The sequence below is a fragment of the Oryzias melastigma genome, linkage group LG4 (assembly GCF_002922805.2).
Source record: "Oryzias melastigma strain HK-1 linkage group LG4, ASM292280v2, whole genome shotgun sequence".
Classification (NCBI taxonomy): domain Eukaryota; kingdom Metazoa; phylum Chordata; class Actinopteri; order Beloniformes; family Adrianichthyidae; genus Oryzias; species Oryzias melastigma.
Window position 1 is genome coordinate 7,585,553 of NC_050515.1, and position 14,934 is coordinate 7,600,486.

Genomic DNA, 14,934 nt, shown 5'->3' on the forward strand with positions numbered 1-14,934 from the left:
AAAAACGAACAACCCTAATTTAACTTTCAAAAAAGATTATGTTCATGAACGGTAAATGAATAAGTATCTACGTGTTTCAGAAACAGGCAAAAAAGAATTGCAACATTAAAAAAAAGTATCTGGCAGGAGAACAGGAAACAGTCATAAGTCTTTTAGGATAACGCTCCATCACATGTTTTCATTTCAAAATTTCAACGCCGAGACAGTAAAGGGTCTTAAAGTTGGCCGAAACCTGGCCTGGGCCTCTTCTTCACATGACTAAAAATCCCACCACCAACTTATGTTCCTCTTTAAATGTCAAATGTACAGAGAGGGGAAACAATGCGCCTCTTTGACTTTGTTTTGGGAGGGGTCGATGGTTCACAGAGAGTTGTTCAAGAAACGGGCAGACTCTTGGTAGATCACGTCAGAAAAAGGGTGAAGACGGATGTATTGATCACATGGTGGGAGAAACTGAGAAAGCCAAAACATATTTCACCTCTAAACTTGCTTTTTTATTGCTCCTCTTTAGAAAATGTTCATAAAATTAGAGAGATTTCTTAACTTTTATGTTTGAAAGGAAAATATTCAACAAATAAACCTGCTTAGAATGGAAAAAAAGTCACATTTAGCTTAAAATTGTGACCTGTTATAATAGAACAGCTTAACTTTTTGTAAACCAGCTGTTTTAATATTTTATTTAATTTTACACTGTAAAAAGAGGTAATCTAAAAGAAGACCAAGAAATCTAATGAAAAGATATCAAAATCTAGAAACAAGAAGCTCCACATAAGCATTAAAAAAATCAAACTGTTAGACCGCATTACTTCAAATTGAATGTTATACAGCCCAAAAATAACTGGTTTGTGCTAGCTATACACCACATTTTGTATTTTTTCAAAAAATATATTGGATAAATTACTTTTAAAGAGTAATTGATTACTTTATTTTAGTTACTAGATGAAATTGTAGTAAAAGTGACTTTTTCCCACTCGCACACTAATTCTCAAGGGAAAAAAGCATGCACCAGATGGGGTCTTGGTAGTTTTTTGGTAGTTAGGGATTAGTGAAAGAACTCGGACATAGTCTGTTTCATTAACGTGACAGAACATGTCAGACTGTATTGTTTACATAAATAAATTTGCTTTACTTGTCACCTTAGGTTTCATTGCACAAACATGTGGGTAACAAAATAGATTAGGGATTTCTATTGTCTAGTAATTGTAATTAAATTACCAAAATTAAAATAGTAATTTGCTATGCTCCTACATTACTGACAAATTCATTGAATTGCAGTAATTAGCTGCTTAGTTTTTTTGATTACAGTGACAAAAAACGAGTGTACCGAGTGGAAATGGCTTCTTTTAGAACAAAATGTGAATAAAATGAGAACATGATCTTAATAAATCCTCATAAAATCTAAAATTTGCACTCTTTGAACATAAATCAATTTTTTTAGCATTCAAAAAAAAAAGATTACTAGTTTATCATGTCAACATTTCTAATAACATATTTAAAATACAGCTAAAGATTACAGTGTAATTTGAATTTTTTTGAGTCTTAAATCAAGGCCTAATCTGAATTCTTCCCTTCTCCCTACCCCTCCATTTGAAGGGACTTGTGAAGTGCAAGTGGTGTTCTAAATATATTTTTTAATATACTCTTCTCCAAGCGGAGGGATACAGTCCCCTCCCCCGCACGGGAGTTCCGCATTGCGCTGTTCTGCGGAGGAGAAGCAAATTTCGCGTGGGTGGGCTGTGAAGCTCAGAGGTTTACATTTAAATATAAGTAATGACTTTTTTGTTGTAGTACAACCTTTTTAAAGTTATAAAACCAATGGTTTTTATATTCTTGTGATGGAAGCTCCACGCTAATGCTAGCAAACCGCCGACTATTGGTGACGTCGTCAAGCGAAAGTGACGTCCAAAATCTGAGACACTGTTTTTCCAGAACTTTCTGTTAGTGATGTAGGGGAAGGGATAAAGGAAAAATTCAAGAGTATGGAGCCAAAAAAGTAACAAATTTTACTTAAAACTGGCTTATTTCTAGATTCTAGTGTTTAATGAGACAAAAAAAAATATCTACTTCTTTTCTGGAGAAATGCTTAGAAAGATGTGGAGTAAAAATAACTCAAAATCTGGAAAAATATCTAAAAAACAAGGTTTTATATATTTTCAAGTGTCAAGGGTTTTGTTTCAGAATTAAAGTGTGGTGGGTTTTTTTTTCAATGACCTCTGTAGGGTCACGCCAGAAAGTTCTGTTCTGAAGAAAACAACAGTAATGACACGTTTCTTAGTTCAAAGATTGACATGAAACCCATGTTTAGCGAAATCTATCAAGGAGTTAACTTTAGTTTTTTAGTAAAATGTCCACTAATATGGAATTAGGCAGAAGCGTTACGTTGATCAGTCAAAGCTTGTATTTGTTTGAAGCAGATCAAACAAAAAGTGATAAAAGTTGTACATCTGGTCTCTTTTCCACCTGGTTTTCTAGCTGCCATTTTTTTTCGTCCCCCCCTTTCTGTTTTTCCTGCTTCTCCTTCCATTTTCCCCTCCATAAATACAGTACTTTAACTCAAAACCAGCTGTTAGAGCCGAACAAAGAAATGCTTAAAGCGTCTGGGAGACTTTCTCATTACGCACGCGGACCTCCCCGCTCCTCCCGCACGCATTCGTTCTCGCGGATGCACTTGCTCACTTACGGATTCGTTTATAATAAATGCGAGCAGACGTATACCCACGACAGGTTTGTCACACCCTGATGAGTGAGCGTTCAGCTCTGCACACAGGGCAGCTTTCACGAGTGTAACCGCCGTTTATCCGGGTGACACCGACTTCCTGCTGCACACAGATGCAATGTCTGTGTGGAGTAATGAATGCTGACATACGTTTTATTTGGCGGAGCTTTTACAGCTTCACCGAGGCTTTCTGCCTGGCAGACAGAGGTTAGTGGGGCCATAAAGAGTTAGGACACACCTTTTTTACTATTGGCCACTCTCTGAAAGAGCTCACGTGGCCTCATGCAGCACCTTTAATCCAATAATTGTCCCCAGCAGTGGCTGAGTAATTACTAACGAATAAGCATGACACATTGTAAAAACCAAGAGTTTACTGGAACTGAAGTTCAGGTTTCCTCTATCATGCAGTCATACGGCTCCTTCACGGAATAAAAATTACTCCAAGAGAGTCCTGCCAGACTGTGTGTCCTCAACATGTCACCCTATAGTATGTTTGAATTATTACTGTCTGAAGCATGACAGGGTTGCAGTTTGGGCGCTCTAAACAGTAATAAATACTGCTTTTACAGAAAATATTTTTACAGGTGTGTCCAGGCTGAGATCAGGGCTTTAACCCTTTAACACCTGAGGCTTCACCGGTGAAAACACAAAATCTTTAACATACTCTAACTTTTCAACTGTTAACTCGATCAATGTCATTCTAGTAGAATCTGCTAGAATGACATTGATCGTGTTAACGGTTGAAAAGTTACAGTAAATCAAAGAACATAAACACTGGATTTAGCTTCGATATTAAAGGGTTAACTGTGGGAGCAAGAAACTGGTGTCCGTCAAAGTTTCTGACCAAAAACTGCATTACTATTAACAGTTTTTCTGTTTGATCAACATAGACGAGCAATAATATCATTTAAAGTTAAGTAGGTTAACACTTTTCTCACTGATGGAACCACATCATCCCGTTTTCCTGGGATGTCACTATTTATAGAGTAACATCCACTAACGTGGACGGGCAGTTTTGTGTGTCCCAGTTCTTTGCCGTCTGTCTGTTAGATCTACACTACTAACAATAACTTAAGGATATTGTAAAGAACTCCTCTGATTGTCGTAAACTCCTCACTAATTTTTGGAATATGGAGACAATTGTTTTGAGGTGATAAACTCATCTCATTTTATGTTTTCCACATGATAGTCTCACTGTATTCAGTGTGTCTTACAAATTGGGGCCAAAACCAACAAAATTCTAACAGAAAAACCTTTTCAAAGTGGCATCAATTTTACACATTTTGTGTGTATAAAAAGCTGATTTAGCCAGTGAGTCGTTCCAAGTTCATTGTTTAAGCAGACATGAACACTCAACGTCAATTAACGGACAAGAACTTCCACATTGTCATAGCACGCCTTTGAGTCAGTCAGGTGTTGCAGGTGAACTTTGTGAGTCTCAAAGTACCATCAACAGATTGGACTCAAGACTTCTGACAGAGTTTGTGACGGATCCAGGAGAGGAGCCCTACCAGTAAGACCACAACCATGACCAGAAGACCATGACCAGTATGACCAGTAGAACATGACCAGTAAACCATGATCAGTATGAACAGTATGACCATGACCAGTATGACCAGTATGACCAGTAGAACATGACCAGCAAACCATGATCAGTATGACAAGTATGACCAGTAGACCATGACCAGTATGACCAGGATGACCATGACCAGTAGACTATGACCAGTATGACCATGACCAGTAGTATGACCATGGTTTAGCACAAGGGTGTCCAAATCCAGTACTCGAGGGCCAGCCTTCAGCTGGTTTTCCAGAATTCATGTCTTATCTGCTGTTGATTACCTGGACCAGGTGTGTTTAGGCAATAAGGAACTTCAATGGCAGATTGGTTGGAAAACATGTAGAACACAGGTTTTCTAGGCCTGGATTTGAACCTGGTTTAGCAAACGCCACACAGCTGTAGGCCCGTTGACCAGATGTGAGGGGTACTAGGGTTTCCAGACAAACCATTCAACTCCAACATTTTGACTTGAATGCTAGACGACCGCAAGAGACACAAGACCAAGTGACTTTGACAACACGGCAATAGTCTACCGCCCTGTTCAATGATGAGTATCAGTGTCGCTAGAGAAGGCAAGGTCATCAACACGCTGAGGTCAACGTGGTCTCATGGGTTCACTTTGGTGGAGAAAGGGACAACAGTCTGGGAAGGCATCACCAGTCAGAGAAAAACTGATCTGGTTATTGTAGACGGTCCAGTCACTGCACGATCTTACCTCTGAGACATCACAGAACCCATTATTATCCCCCAATTCCACCCCTAACTTTCTGTTCACGGACAGTAATGCTCCACCACATGGTTCCAGAACTGTCACAGCTGGACTTAAGGAAGTGGGAGTGCCTCATATGGTATAGCTAACAATGACCCCTGACCTGAACCCCATGAGCTGGTCTGGGACCGGCTGAAGCAGAGACTGGATGATCAGACCTCTTATTAACCTGACAGAACTCCATGTAGCACTTGTGAAAGAGTGGAAGGCATTGCTTCAGAACAACATAATGAGGCATGTGAGAAGCATGAGATGTTGCTGTCAAGCTGTCACTGCAGAAAATGGTGGAAATACCCACTATTGACGTGGTGAATTTTTGTTTTTGTCTTAATTTTGGTAACAATATCCCCAACCTATTTTGAGTAGAGTATTTTCTTTTGTTTGAGGTCAAGACATGGTCAATGAAGCATAACGTGGTGCATGTTTTTTTTCAGGAAAATCTTATCTTACATGAACTTTTCTGTACTTGCTGAGACAGAATTTTACATTTAAGTCACATTTAAGTTAAGTCACAGTGCTTTGACAGACTCCAGATTCATGTGGTTTACCTAGATGTAGCAGCCATCTCAAATAAAGAAATTAGGCACTTGAAGATCCACAGATGTGTCCTTTGACAGGATGGAGCCAGTTGCTCACAAAGAAACTCTGTGTTTCAGATATTGATGAATGTAGCACCATTCCTGGAGTGTGTGACGGAGGAGAGTGCACCAACACCGCTGGCAGCTACGTCTGCACTTGTCCGCGAGGCTACATCTCCAGCACAGACGGCTCCAGATGTGTCGGTGAGTCACACGGTTCTTAGCATCTGAGAGGTTCACATCTGGCTGATAACTTCCTCCATTCAGCACCGCTTCCTGCGCGCGCTGCTCTGGTGACTGGAGCCGGCCTGCAGACCTGTGGTCAATATGTGCACATTTGCACGGGCTGTTTAGCTTTGACGGTATTAATGTGCTTCGCTGTAACCGCTCCTCTGACTCATACGAGGCGCATACCTCTCTGACATGACTCATAAACCTTACCGGGTGTTAATGTGTTCCTGCAGTCCTACCTCTAGTGGCAGCTTCACCGAAACACAGTTGCAATAATAGTGGAGGATAAATCTGCATGTTTTTCACTATTTTAAATACAACATTGCACTTTAAGGCTGGTTTCTGTATTTCCACATCTGGGCAACATGACTGGGTCTTCTGGGATTTGAGTTGAAGCCCATGCATACATATGGAAGCCCAGTCAAGGCAATACCTGGAGAGTTTTTTTCTTTTTTGGTAAAGCTTTTCTGAAAAGAAAGAAAAGCAAAAGCTGTTTATTTATTTATTGTGCATACAGATTGGTTCGTTAAGCAAAGAAGCATCAGAATTTGAAGCTTTTGTTGCATTTTGATGGCATAAATTGAAACATCCCGCTCATGACTCAACCCAAAAATTTGCATCTGTATGTTGTTGAGCATTCTTCCCTTTTCCAGTGTTTTCCTTTTCTGTGCGCTGAAGCGGGTTTCTTTCACCTCCTTTTTCTCCAAAACCGCTCAGTTGTTTCACTGTCTCTATATATCACATGTCAAAGTCAAGGCCCGGGGGCCGGATCTGGCCCTCCAGATCATTTTATTTTCTTGTTATTAATGGCCTGATTTTATCTAGTGCTCATTTCTAACTTGTATAATTTTGAGAAAATATATTTTTATGGAGAGTAAAATATTGAAAATTATTTAAGGTTTACGTTAATTTATTCTTGAATAATATTTCAACTTTTTTATTATTCATATTCATGTTAAAAAGTTACAGTTTTAAAGTTTAAAGAATTGGCATTATGCTAGCTCTTTTGAACATTTTTGGCATTTACTAAGATCGTTTAGGCTCTTTTGGAGTTTAGCTAATATTTCAGATACATGCTAGCTGTTTTGGCTTATTAAGACTTTTGTAAAGTTTTTTAGGCAATTTTTAAGTTTAGCTATTTTTTCAGCTACATGCTAGCTGTTTTGGCTAACCTAGTTTTTTTTAAAAGTTTTTTAGGCTAGTTTGGCTTTTAGCTAATATTTTACCTGGCTATCAGCTTCAGCATTTTCAGCTATTAGCTTCAGTGATTTCAGCTACCATCTTCAGCGGCCAAATTCAGCTTACAGCATTCACAATAGCATTATCGCAGGTCATACTATATATCTAGTTCATAATTATGCTAAAAAGTTATGGCTTTAAACTTTTAATAATTTAGTTTTAGAGTATTAAATACAGGTTTATCCTGTTCAGCCTGCGACCTAAGATGCATTTCGGATTTTGGCCCCCTGCACGGTTGAGTTTGACACCCCTGCTATACATTATTCAACAAAAGCTCAAGATATTCTGAATATTTGCTATTTTTTTATGATCTAACATCTGGATCTTGCCTATTCTTTGTACATGATTTGCTTTCGTGCAGTCAACCAAAGAGAAGTATAAAAAAAGGAAACAAACATAATATCCTAGCAGGTTGTTTTATGTACTTGTATTCAAAAAGGCGAAGAGGATTGACAGTTTGAGTCCAGACAGTCCAAACAAGTAATCCACAGTCTCCAACAATGAAACCTGGATTTTAAAAAGAAGACTCAGCCTAAACAGTTTTGTTTTTGAGTCTCTGTCTTGTTTGACCTCTGCAGCTTTGGAGGTCTGAACATCCTGCAAACAAGTCTGTTCTGGTTTGGACGCTTCCTCTGTGTGGCCTAAATAAAAAAAAAAAATTCTGTCCGGGTAGTCTGTAAAAACACCACAGCAAATGAAAGCATATATTTGTGTCAGAGAGCAACACGACACACCAACCCGCAATCTGCATCCAATTTCAGACATTATCTTCTTCACTCCCTCTCTTTCATTGTCCTCTGGGATGTTCATGCTGGATTTGTGTGTGAACGTCAACCAGCACAGAGGTTTGCTCTGAAATGTCTGCACATTTCACTGTGTGAGCTCTCAGGCTCAGAGCGGGCCTCATGTTCTAGTTGGCAAGAGCAGCTGCACATGTTCCTGATTAACTCCAGACTGCCGGCTCATTATGGACTTAATCGACTTGTCTTCCCCTCCCTTTCGCTTTACTTCTTCTCTCGAGTAGCATTTCTAAATCTTTCACATACTGCTTTCTAAAAAAGATGTTCTACTCCTATGCCAAATAGTGAGCCTTTTCCCACTGTGAATAGTAGATTTTTCTAACTGTAATTACTGAGGAGTGAGAGGTCTTTCTTTTTGTCCACTCTTCACTCAGAGGCTAGTTCGACTGTTTTTAGGAAAAATCAAATTCAGACACTTTTTCGAACCTAATTTTGATTCGGTTTCTTAAAATAATTTACTTAAATCAGTGGTGGACTTAGCATTTTGGGGCCCCGGGCAAACAATAACATGGGGCCCTCTGCAGTGTTTGCATTATTATTATTATTATTATTTTATATCCTTACGTAAACAGCGAATAACTTAATTATTTATCTTAATGAATGAGATGCTTGAACCATTACTGGTTCACTTTTAGACGGCATCAATGTCAAGAATCCAAATGTTTTTATAGGCATTTAAGAACTGAAATCACACTTAAATGTTAAATTAAGTTTAAATACATTATTTTACTTGGAAAAATCATAAAATGTAACCACTCAGGAGGGTGAAACACTTCCAAATGATCATTCTTATGCCATTTTAGTGATTTTTTATGACAGAATTAAATAATAATGGGTGTAAAATATATTAATCTTGGGGCTTTAGAGTGTTGGAGGCCCCAGGTGATCACCTACTTTTGTCTTTGTGATTCGGCCCTGACTTAAACTGACTTAAACCACAGATGAAGTTTATCGAGTGATCCTAACCTGCTAACCTCTGTGCTACAGATCAGCGCGTGGGCACCTGCTTCTCCGCTCTGGCCAATGGTCGCTGTGCCGCAGAGCTGAACGGCCAGTACACCAAAATGCAGTGCTGCTGCGAAACAGGACGCTGCTGGGCTTTGGGGCAGATTCCAGAAATGTGTCCCGTCCGGGGCTCTGGTACGTTCGGGTAAACCCACTACACATTTTAGGTGTTTACATACTAAACATTTTGTTTGCTGATACTTGTATTGATTTAAAATATTGACAGGAGGATATTTAATTATTTATGTATGAGCCTCCTTCAATTTTGCTTTCTATCTAAACCTCCAGCCACTAGTTGGCAGCAGAGCAGAACTACACCGCAACCAAAACAACAAGATCTGGCTGAGCCAGCTTGTTTTAAATCTTCAGTCATTAAATAAAAATAATTTTACAACTTTATGACAATAAAAAATGAAACAATATTCAAGTAGAGTTTTGTTTTCCTAAGTTTTACTTTTAAAAAGAAAAAGTAAAATATTTCTGGTACAGCCTTGGGATATATCGCGATAAGTATCGTATCGTCTGACTCTCGTCAGTACACTATTATATACCCTAAACATCAAATATTTATGTGTCAGTTTATTGCTTATTAACCTGTTTGGGGCGATTTTACATTTTAAAATATAACAATAAAATTTAAATATTACAAATAAGATGCTTGATTTTTTTTTTCCCACAAACCAAGCTATAGTTACTTTTGTTAGCAACATCTTGACTTTCATTAGTTTACGAGTATTTAGTTTAGATTGAAGGGTTAAAGACACATGCAAAAACACTAACAGTTTTTGTTGACTCACAACTCACAACAATTACCTGCTCTCTGTTGTCTTTGTCCTCCAGATGAGTACAGGCGCCTTTGCATCGTTGGTGTTCCCCAAATACACGGCATCCCTCACAGCTTCCCCAATGGATATTTCCCTAGCAACAATGGTAACCATGGATTCAAGTTCCCCAGTATTACAAACGGGAACGGAAATGGCAACGGCAACGGTAATGGTCACGGCAATGGGGGTAACGGAGGAGGAGGGAGCTTTGGCGGCAATGGTGGAAGCTACGGAGGCAATGGAGGGTCAACTTACCAACACATAGGTGAGTCCATAGGAAGGAATGAGTTTGTTAGGAAACATTTGAGGTTTTTTTTTTATTAAAAATATATATAATAATATATAAACATACATATATGTATATATATATATATATATATATATATATATATATATATATATATATATATATATATATATGTACATACATATATATATATGTATATACATACATATATATATATATATTTTCAAATAATGACATTTTTTTCTTAAAACTTGAAAACATTTTTTTTTCCAATTTAAGAAATTTTGATTCTAACACAATCTAGGACATTTTGATCTCAAAAACAGTTACTTTTGTCCGCAATATGGGGGCACAAAAAAAATCACTCCATAATTTAGGAACAACTCCATGTTGCTTAAGTACCTAAGTGGGTAAATATTTATGTATTATAACACCTTTCTCTGATTAAAATCAGTGTTTTTTCACAATAGTAAAAGGAACTTTAAAACCAAAAACAGAAACAGGAAACAAGAACAATCATCCCATTCATAGGTCAAGCTAAAACAAAGATTTAGTCACAGTAAAAGTTTAAAATCAACAAAAAGCTTTTGTGAATAAAAACCTGTTTCCTTCTATATTTCTTAATGACAAACGGAAGGCACTTGGAAGGAGCAACACTAGTTTTTCAAAGGACAAAACGAAGAGGAAGGCGTTAAAAGTTCAACAGTGTATTCAGGCTCCCAAAAACAAGGAGTAACATTTTAAAATCACATCTAAATGTAACTTTTTGCTCTGTTTTAAAGGCGCCGTCTCCCTGAACGAAACCATCGATGTGTGCAAACATCTAACAAACCTGTGCTTGAACGGACGCTGCATACCGACTGCTTCAAGCTACCGCTGCGAGTGCAACATGGGCTACAAGCAGGACATCCGACGGGAGTGTATCGGTAAGGACACAGCATCCACATATAGAGGATCCTCAGGCGTTCGCCCCAGCAGAGACAGGACTGTTGCACTGTGCTGCCATCTTCTGCCAGTTTGAGGAATCTGATTCTATGGTTCTTTTTACCTGATGTAGAAATCCTCATGTTCTCAATTGTCTTCTATGGTCAGATGTGGATGAATGCCTGAATAATCCATGCATCAATGGAGACTGTGTCAACACTCCTGGATCATACCACTGCAAATGCCATGAGGGATACCAGGGAACTCCAACCAAGCAAGCGTGTATCGGTAAGTCTGACCAGAGAAAAGGGATTTTAGAATAATATAAAGAAGAAATAAAAGGAAAAATATTTGTTTTCAGACATCGATGAGTGTATCGTGAACGGAGTGATGTGCCGCAATGGCCGCTGCGTCAACACAGAGGGCAGCTTTCAGTGCATCTGCAACGCTGGCTTTGAGCTCACCTCCGACGGAAAGAACTGCATCGGTGAGGAGCAACAGCAGACACAACCACAAACAGACCGCCGCCTTCATGAAACTCACCTTCTGACTCGATCCCACCAGATCACGACGAGTGCGCCACCACCAACATGTGTCTGAACGGCATGTGCATCAACGAGGACGGCAGCTTTAAATGCATCTGCAAGCCGGGATTTACTTTAGCACCTAACGGACGCTACTGCACCGGTACGACTTCTTACTTTACATCAAAATAATGACTGTTTGGGATCTTGAAGAGTGGATTTGGTGTTAAATATATGTCTGTAAGTACAGACAAACTGGGCGTTCAAGAACACATTTAGCTTACGGTGTTCACACTGGACAAGCAGGGAGGGGCTTCTTCCTTTTCTACTTTTATTTGTCATCGTTTACTAGAGTTAAAACAGGGTTGGTGAGAAACTTCAAAGCGGTGTAAATCACCATCCATGTGTTACTACAAAAAATCAGAATATCCTGATTGAATTTTAAGTAACCAGTAATCAAAAAATGTTTAATAAAAAGAAGAAAAAGTAACAAGTAGAGCTAAACGCAGGGCGTTTTTCACTCTGACGTTTTTTGAAGAGCACATAAGCATGGCTGACTGTGTCAACAGCTAGTTGGCTTTGGATAATGTTGTGTGTAAATTCTGTCAGATCAAAATTAAATCAGTAGGGAAGACAGAAAATTTGCTAAATCACATCATACGGTTCCATCCGGAGGAGGCAGAAAGTGTTCAACAAATTCTACTGCAACCACTTCCAACACTCATAAAAATATACTGGATATCCTAAAGAAACTTATACCGTCGTCGGAAAAGCTAAGCGACTAAAGAAGCCAGTCAGAGCTTTTATAGCAAAGGACTTGAGACCGTTGAACATTCGTCACTTTTTCACTGAGATGATCAACCCAGCACGATATACTGAGACCAGAGCTCAAGTCAAGGCAGCACTTGTGAACGCCTACAGGATAACGTTAACATGTGACCCTTTGACCTCATAATAAGACTTCACAATAACTGCTCATTCAATAACCGAAGGCTGGCAGCTAAAATCTCATGTCGTCCAAACTCAGATAATGACTGGAAGCTGCTTTGATAATCACTTCATAATAAATTCAAGGCCTCCTGAATCTTAATAAAATGGAATCATGAGTTGCCTCTAGATTCCCACCCTTAATCCCGATTTATCAGTTTGACCTGATTTAAAGGATAAAGTTGAAGGGTGACTCCACCTTCAGGCCAGATTTAAAAAATGCAAGACTGAGCGGGGGAGGGGACTAGTGCTGCCATAAACGATTATTTTAGTAGTCGACTAATTGGGTCATGGGCGAAATGGGTGTAAAGCACACATCTTAACCATCATTAGCTTTAAAATAACTAAAAACTAGATATTTAGCATTACCTGTGATAATGCTAGTGTGAATGCTGTAAGCTGAATTTAGCTGCTGAAGATGCAAAAATTGATAGCTAAAAACAGTGAAGTTGATAGCTAAAATCACTAAAGCTAATAGCTGAAAACGCTGAAACTGATTTCCAGCTTAAATTTTAGTTAAAATGAAAAAAATGCTAATTTAGCCAAAACAGCTAGCATGTAGTTGAAATATTGGCTAAACTCCAAAATAGCCTAAAAAAACAGAAAAATTCTCAATTAGCCAAAATAGCTAGCATTAGCTGAAATATTAGCTAAACTCCAAAATAGCCTAAAAAAACCTCAATAATTGTCCAAAAATCTAGCAGCCATCATAACTTTCCACTCTACTACATTCTGACTCCATATAATATAAAGTAACGTCTTATCGACTATTTAATTAGTTGTTGACTATTTTGATAGTCTATTAAAAAAATTAGGAATTTGATAAGAAAAAAGATCCTAAAAATAATAATAATCATACTGGAAACTTGGCCTTTGGTCCACCCGTTCCTGGGACATGTGAGACTTTACAAATGGACCCATGACACTCAGAAAAATGCAACATACTGAAAATCATGCGAATACTTGTGCTCAGGTGAAAACCCCCCGCTAATATCTTCTTTTACGTCAGACATCGATGAGTGTCAGACTCCTGGGATCTGCATGAACGGCCGCTGCATCAACTCTGAAGGCTCCTTCCGGTGCGAGTGCCCCCCCGGCCTGGCTGTGGACGTGGATGGACGCGTGTGCGTGGACACGCACATGAGGACGACTTGCTACGGCGCCATAAAGATGGGCACGTGTTCTCGACCCTTCCCGGGCGCAGTCACCAAGTCTGAGTGCTGCTGCGCCAGTCCAGAACACGGGTTTGGACAGCCCTGCCAGCCCTGCCCGTCCAGAAACTCAGGTAGCGTCTCCATTCACACCTTTGTCCATCACTTTTTTTTGAGAAGAAAAAGGAAACCAAGGAATTTGTTTGTTTTTATAGCTGAGTTCAAGGCTGTGTGCAGCAGTGGGATCGGCATCACGACTGATGGTAGAGGTGAGGTCACAGAAACACGAATTACACTTCAGTCAAAATGAGAAATAATCACTTATTTTTTTCTAATTTTTCTCAGACATTAATGAGTGCGCCTTGGATCCAGACATTTGCCAGAACGGTATTTGTGAGAATCTGATAGGAAGCTATCGCTGCATCTGTAACATTGGCTATGAGTCGGACACCAGTGGAAAGAACTGCTTTGGTGAGCGCACGCTTCATTTCTAGATTTCAGCAATAATTTTATGCGATTTCTTTATGTGTTTCACATTGTAAGAAAAGCAACACCAAAGTAAAAGCTGCAGACAAAAGTTCTGCAAGAAATGTATATCAAAAAATATAATTATTTATTTCTAATCACTTAATCTGAACCCTAAAGCAGAGAGAAATTTTAAGTATACAAAATACTAAACCATAGTAAATGTTATCTTTCATGTGTTTGAATTATTTAACAGTCATTCAAAAGGGAGTAACCCACATGTGTCAAAGTCAATGCCTGAGGGCCAGATCTGGCCCTCCGGGTAATTCTATCCGGCCCTCTAGATCATTTTATTTTATTGTTATTAATGGCCAGATGTTATCTTGCGCTTATTTCTAACTTGTATAATTTTTACAAAATATATTTTTATGGAGAGTAAAATATTGAAATTTACTTAAGGTTTAAGTTGATTTATTCTGGAAGAAAATTCCTGCCTTTTTATTCATTTATTTTATAAATTGACATTATTCTGGCTTTTTGGATCATTTTGGCCTATACTAACATTTTTTTTGCCTGTTTTGGAGTTTGGTCATTATTTCAGCTACATGCTAGCTGTTTTTGCTAATTTAGCCTTTTTTCACTTTTTTAGGCTATTTTTGAGTTTAGCAAATATTTCAGCTAAATGCTCGCTATTTTGGCTAATGTGGTTTTTTCAGTTTTTTATACTGTTTTGGACTTAAGCTAATATTTCAGCTGTCTGCTATCTATTTTCACTAATTTAGTCTTTTTTGGGCTGTTTTGGAGTTTAGCTTATATTCCAGCTACATGCTAGTTGTTTTCCCTAATTTAGGTTTTTTTCAGATTTTAAGGCTATTTTGACGTTTTGCTATTTTTTTCAGCTACACACTAGCTG

General features: G+C 38.5%; 1 protein-coding gene across 1 annotated transcript in view; it reads left to right on the forward strand.

Annotated features, from left to right (window-relative positions):
- fbn2b (fibrillin 2b) overlaps positions 1-14,934 on the forward strand; it is a gene marked incomplete in the record, with an annotated part of 93,244 nt that overhangs the window by 47,111 nt on the left and 31,199 nt on the right. Inside the window, 10 exon segments of the mRNA XM_024278609.2 lie at positions 5,703-5,828; positions 8,882-9,034; positions 9,740-9,988; positions 10,753-10,896; positions 11,063-11,182; positions 11,256-11,381; positions 11,459-11,581; positions 13,415-13,690; positions 13,772-13,825; positions 13,902-14,027. Of these exon segments, the coding sequence (XP_024134377.1) occupies positions 5,703-5,828; positions 8,882-9,034; positions 9,740-9,988; positions 10,753-10,896; positions 11,063-11,182; positions 11,256-11,381; positions 11,459-11,581; positions 13,415-13,690; positions 13,772-13,825; positions 13,902-14,027 (1,497 nt within the window).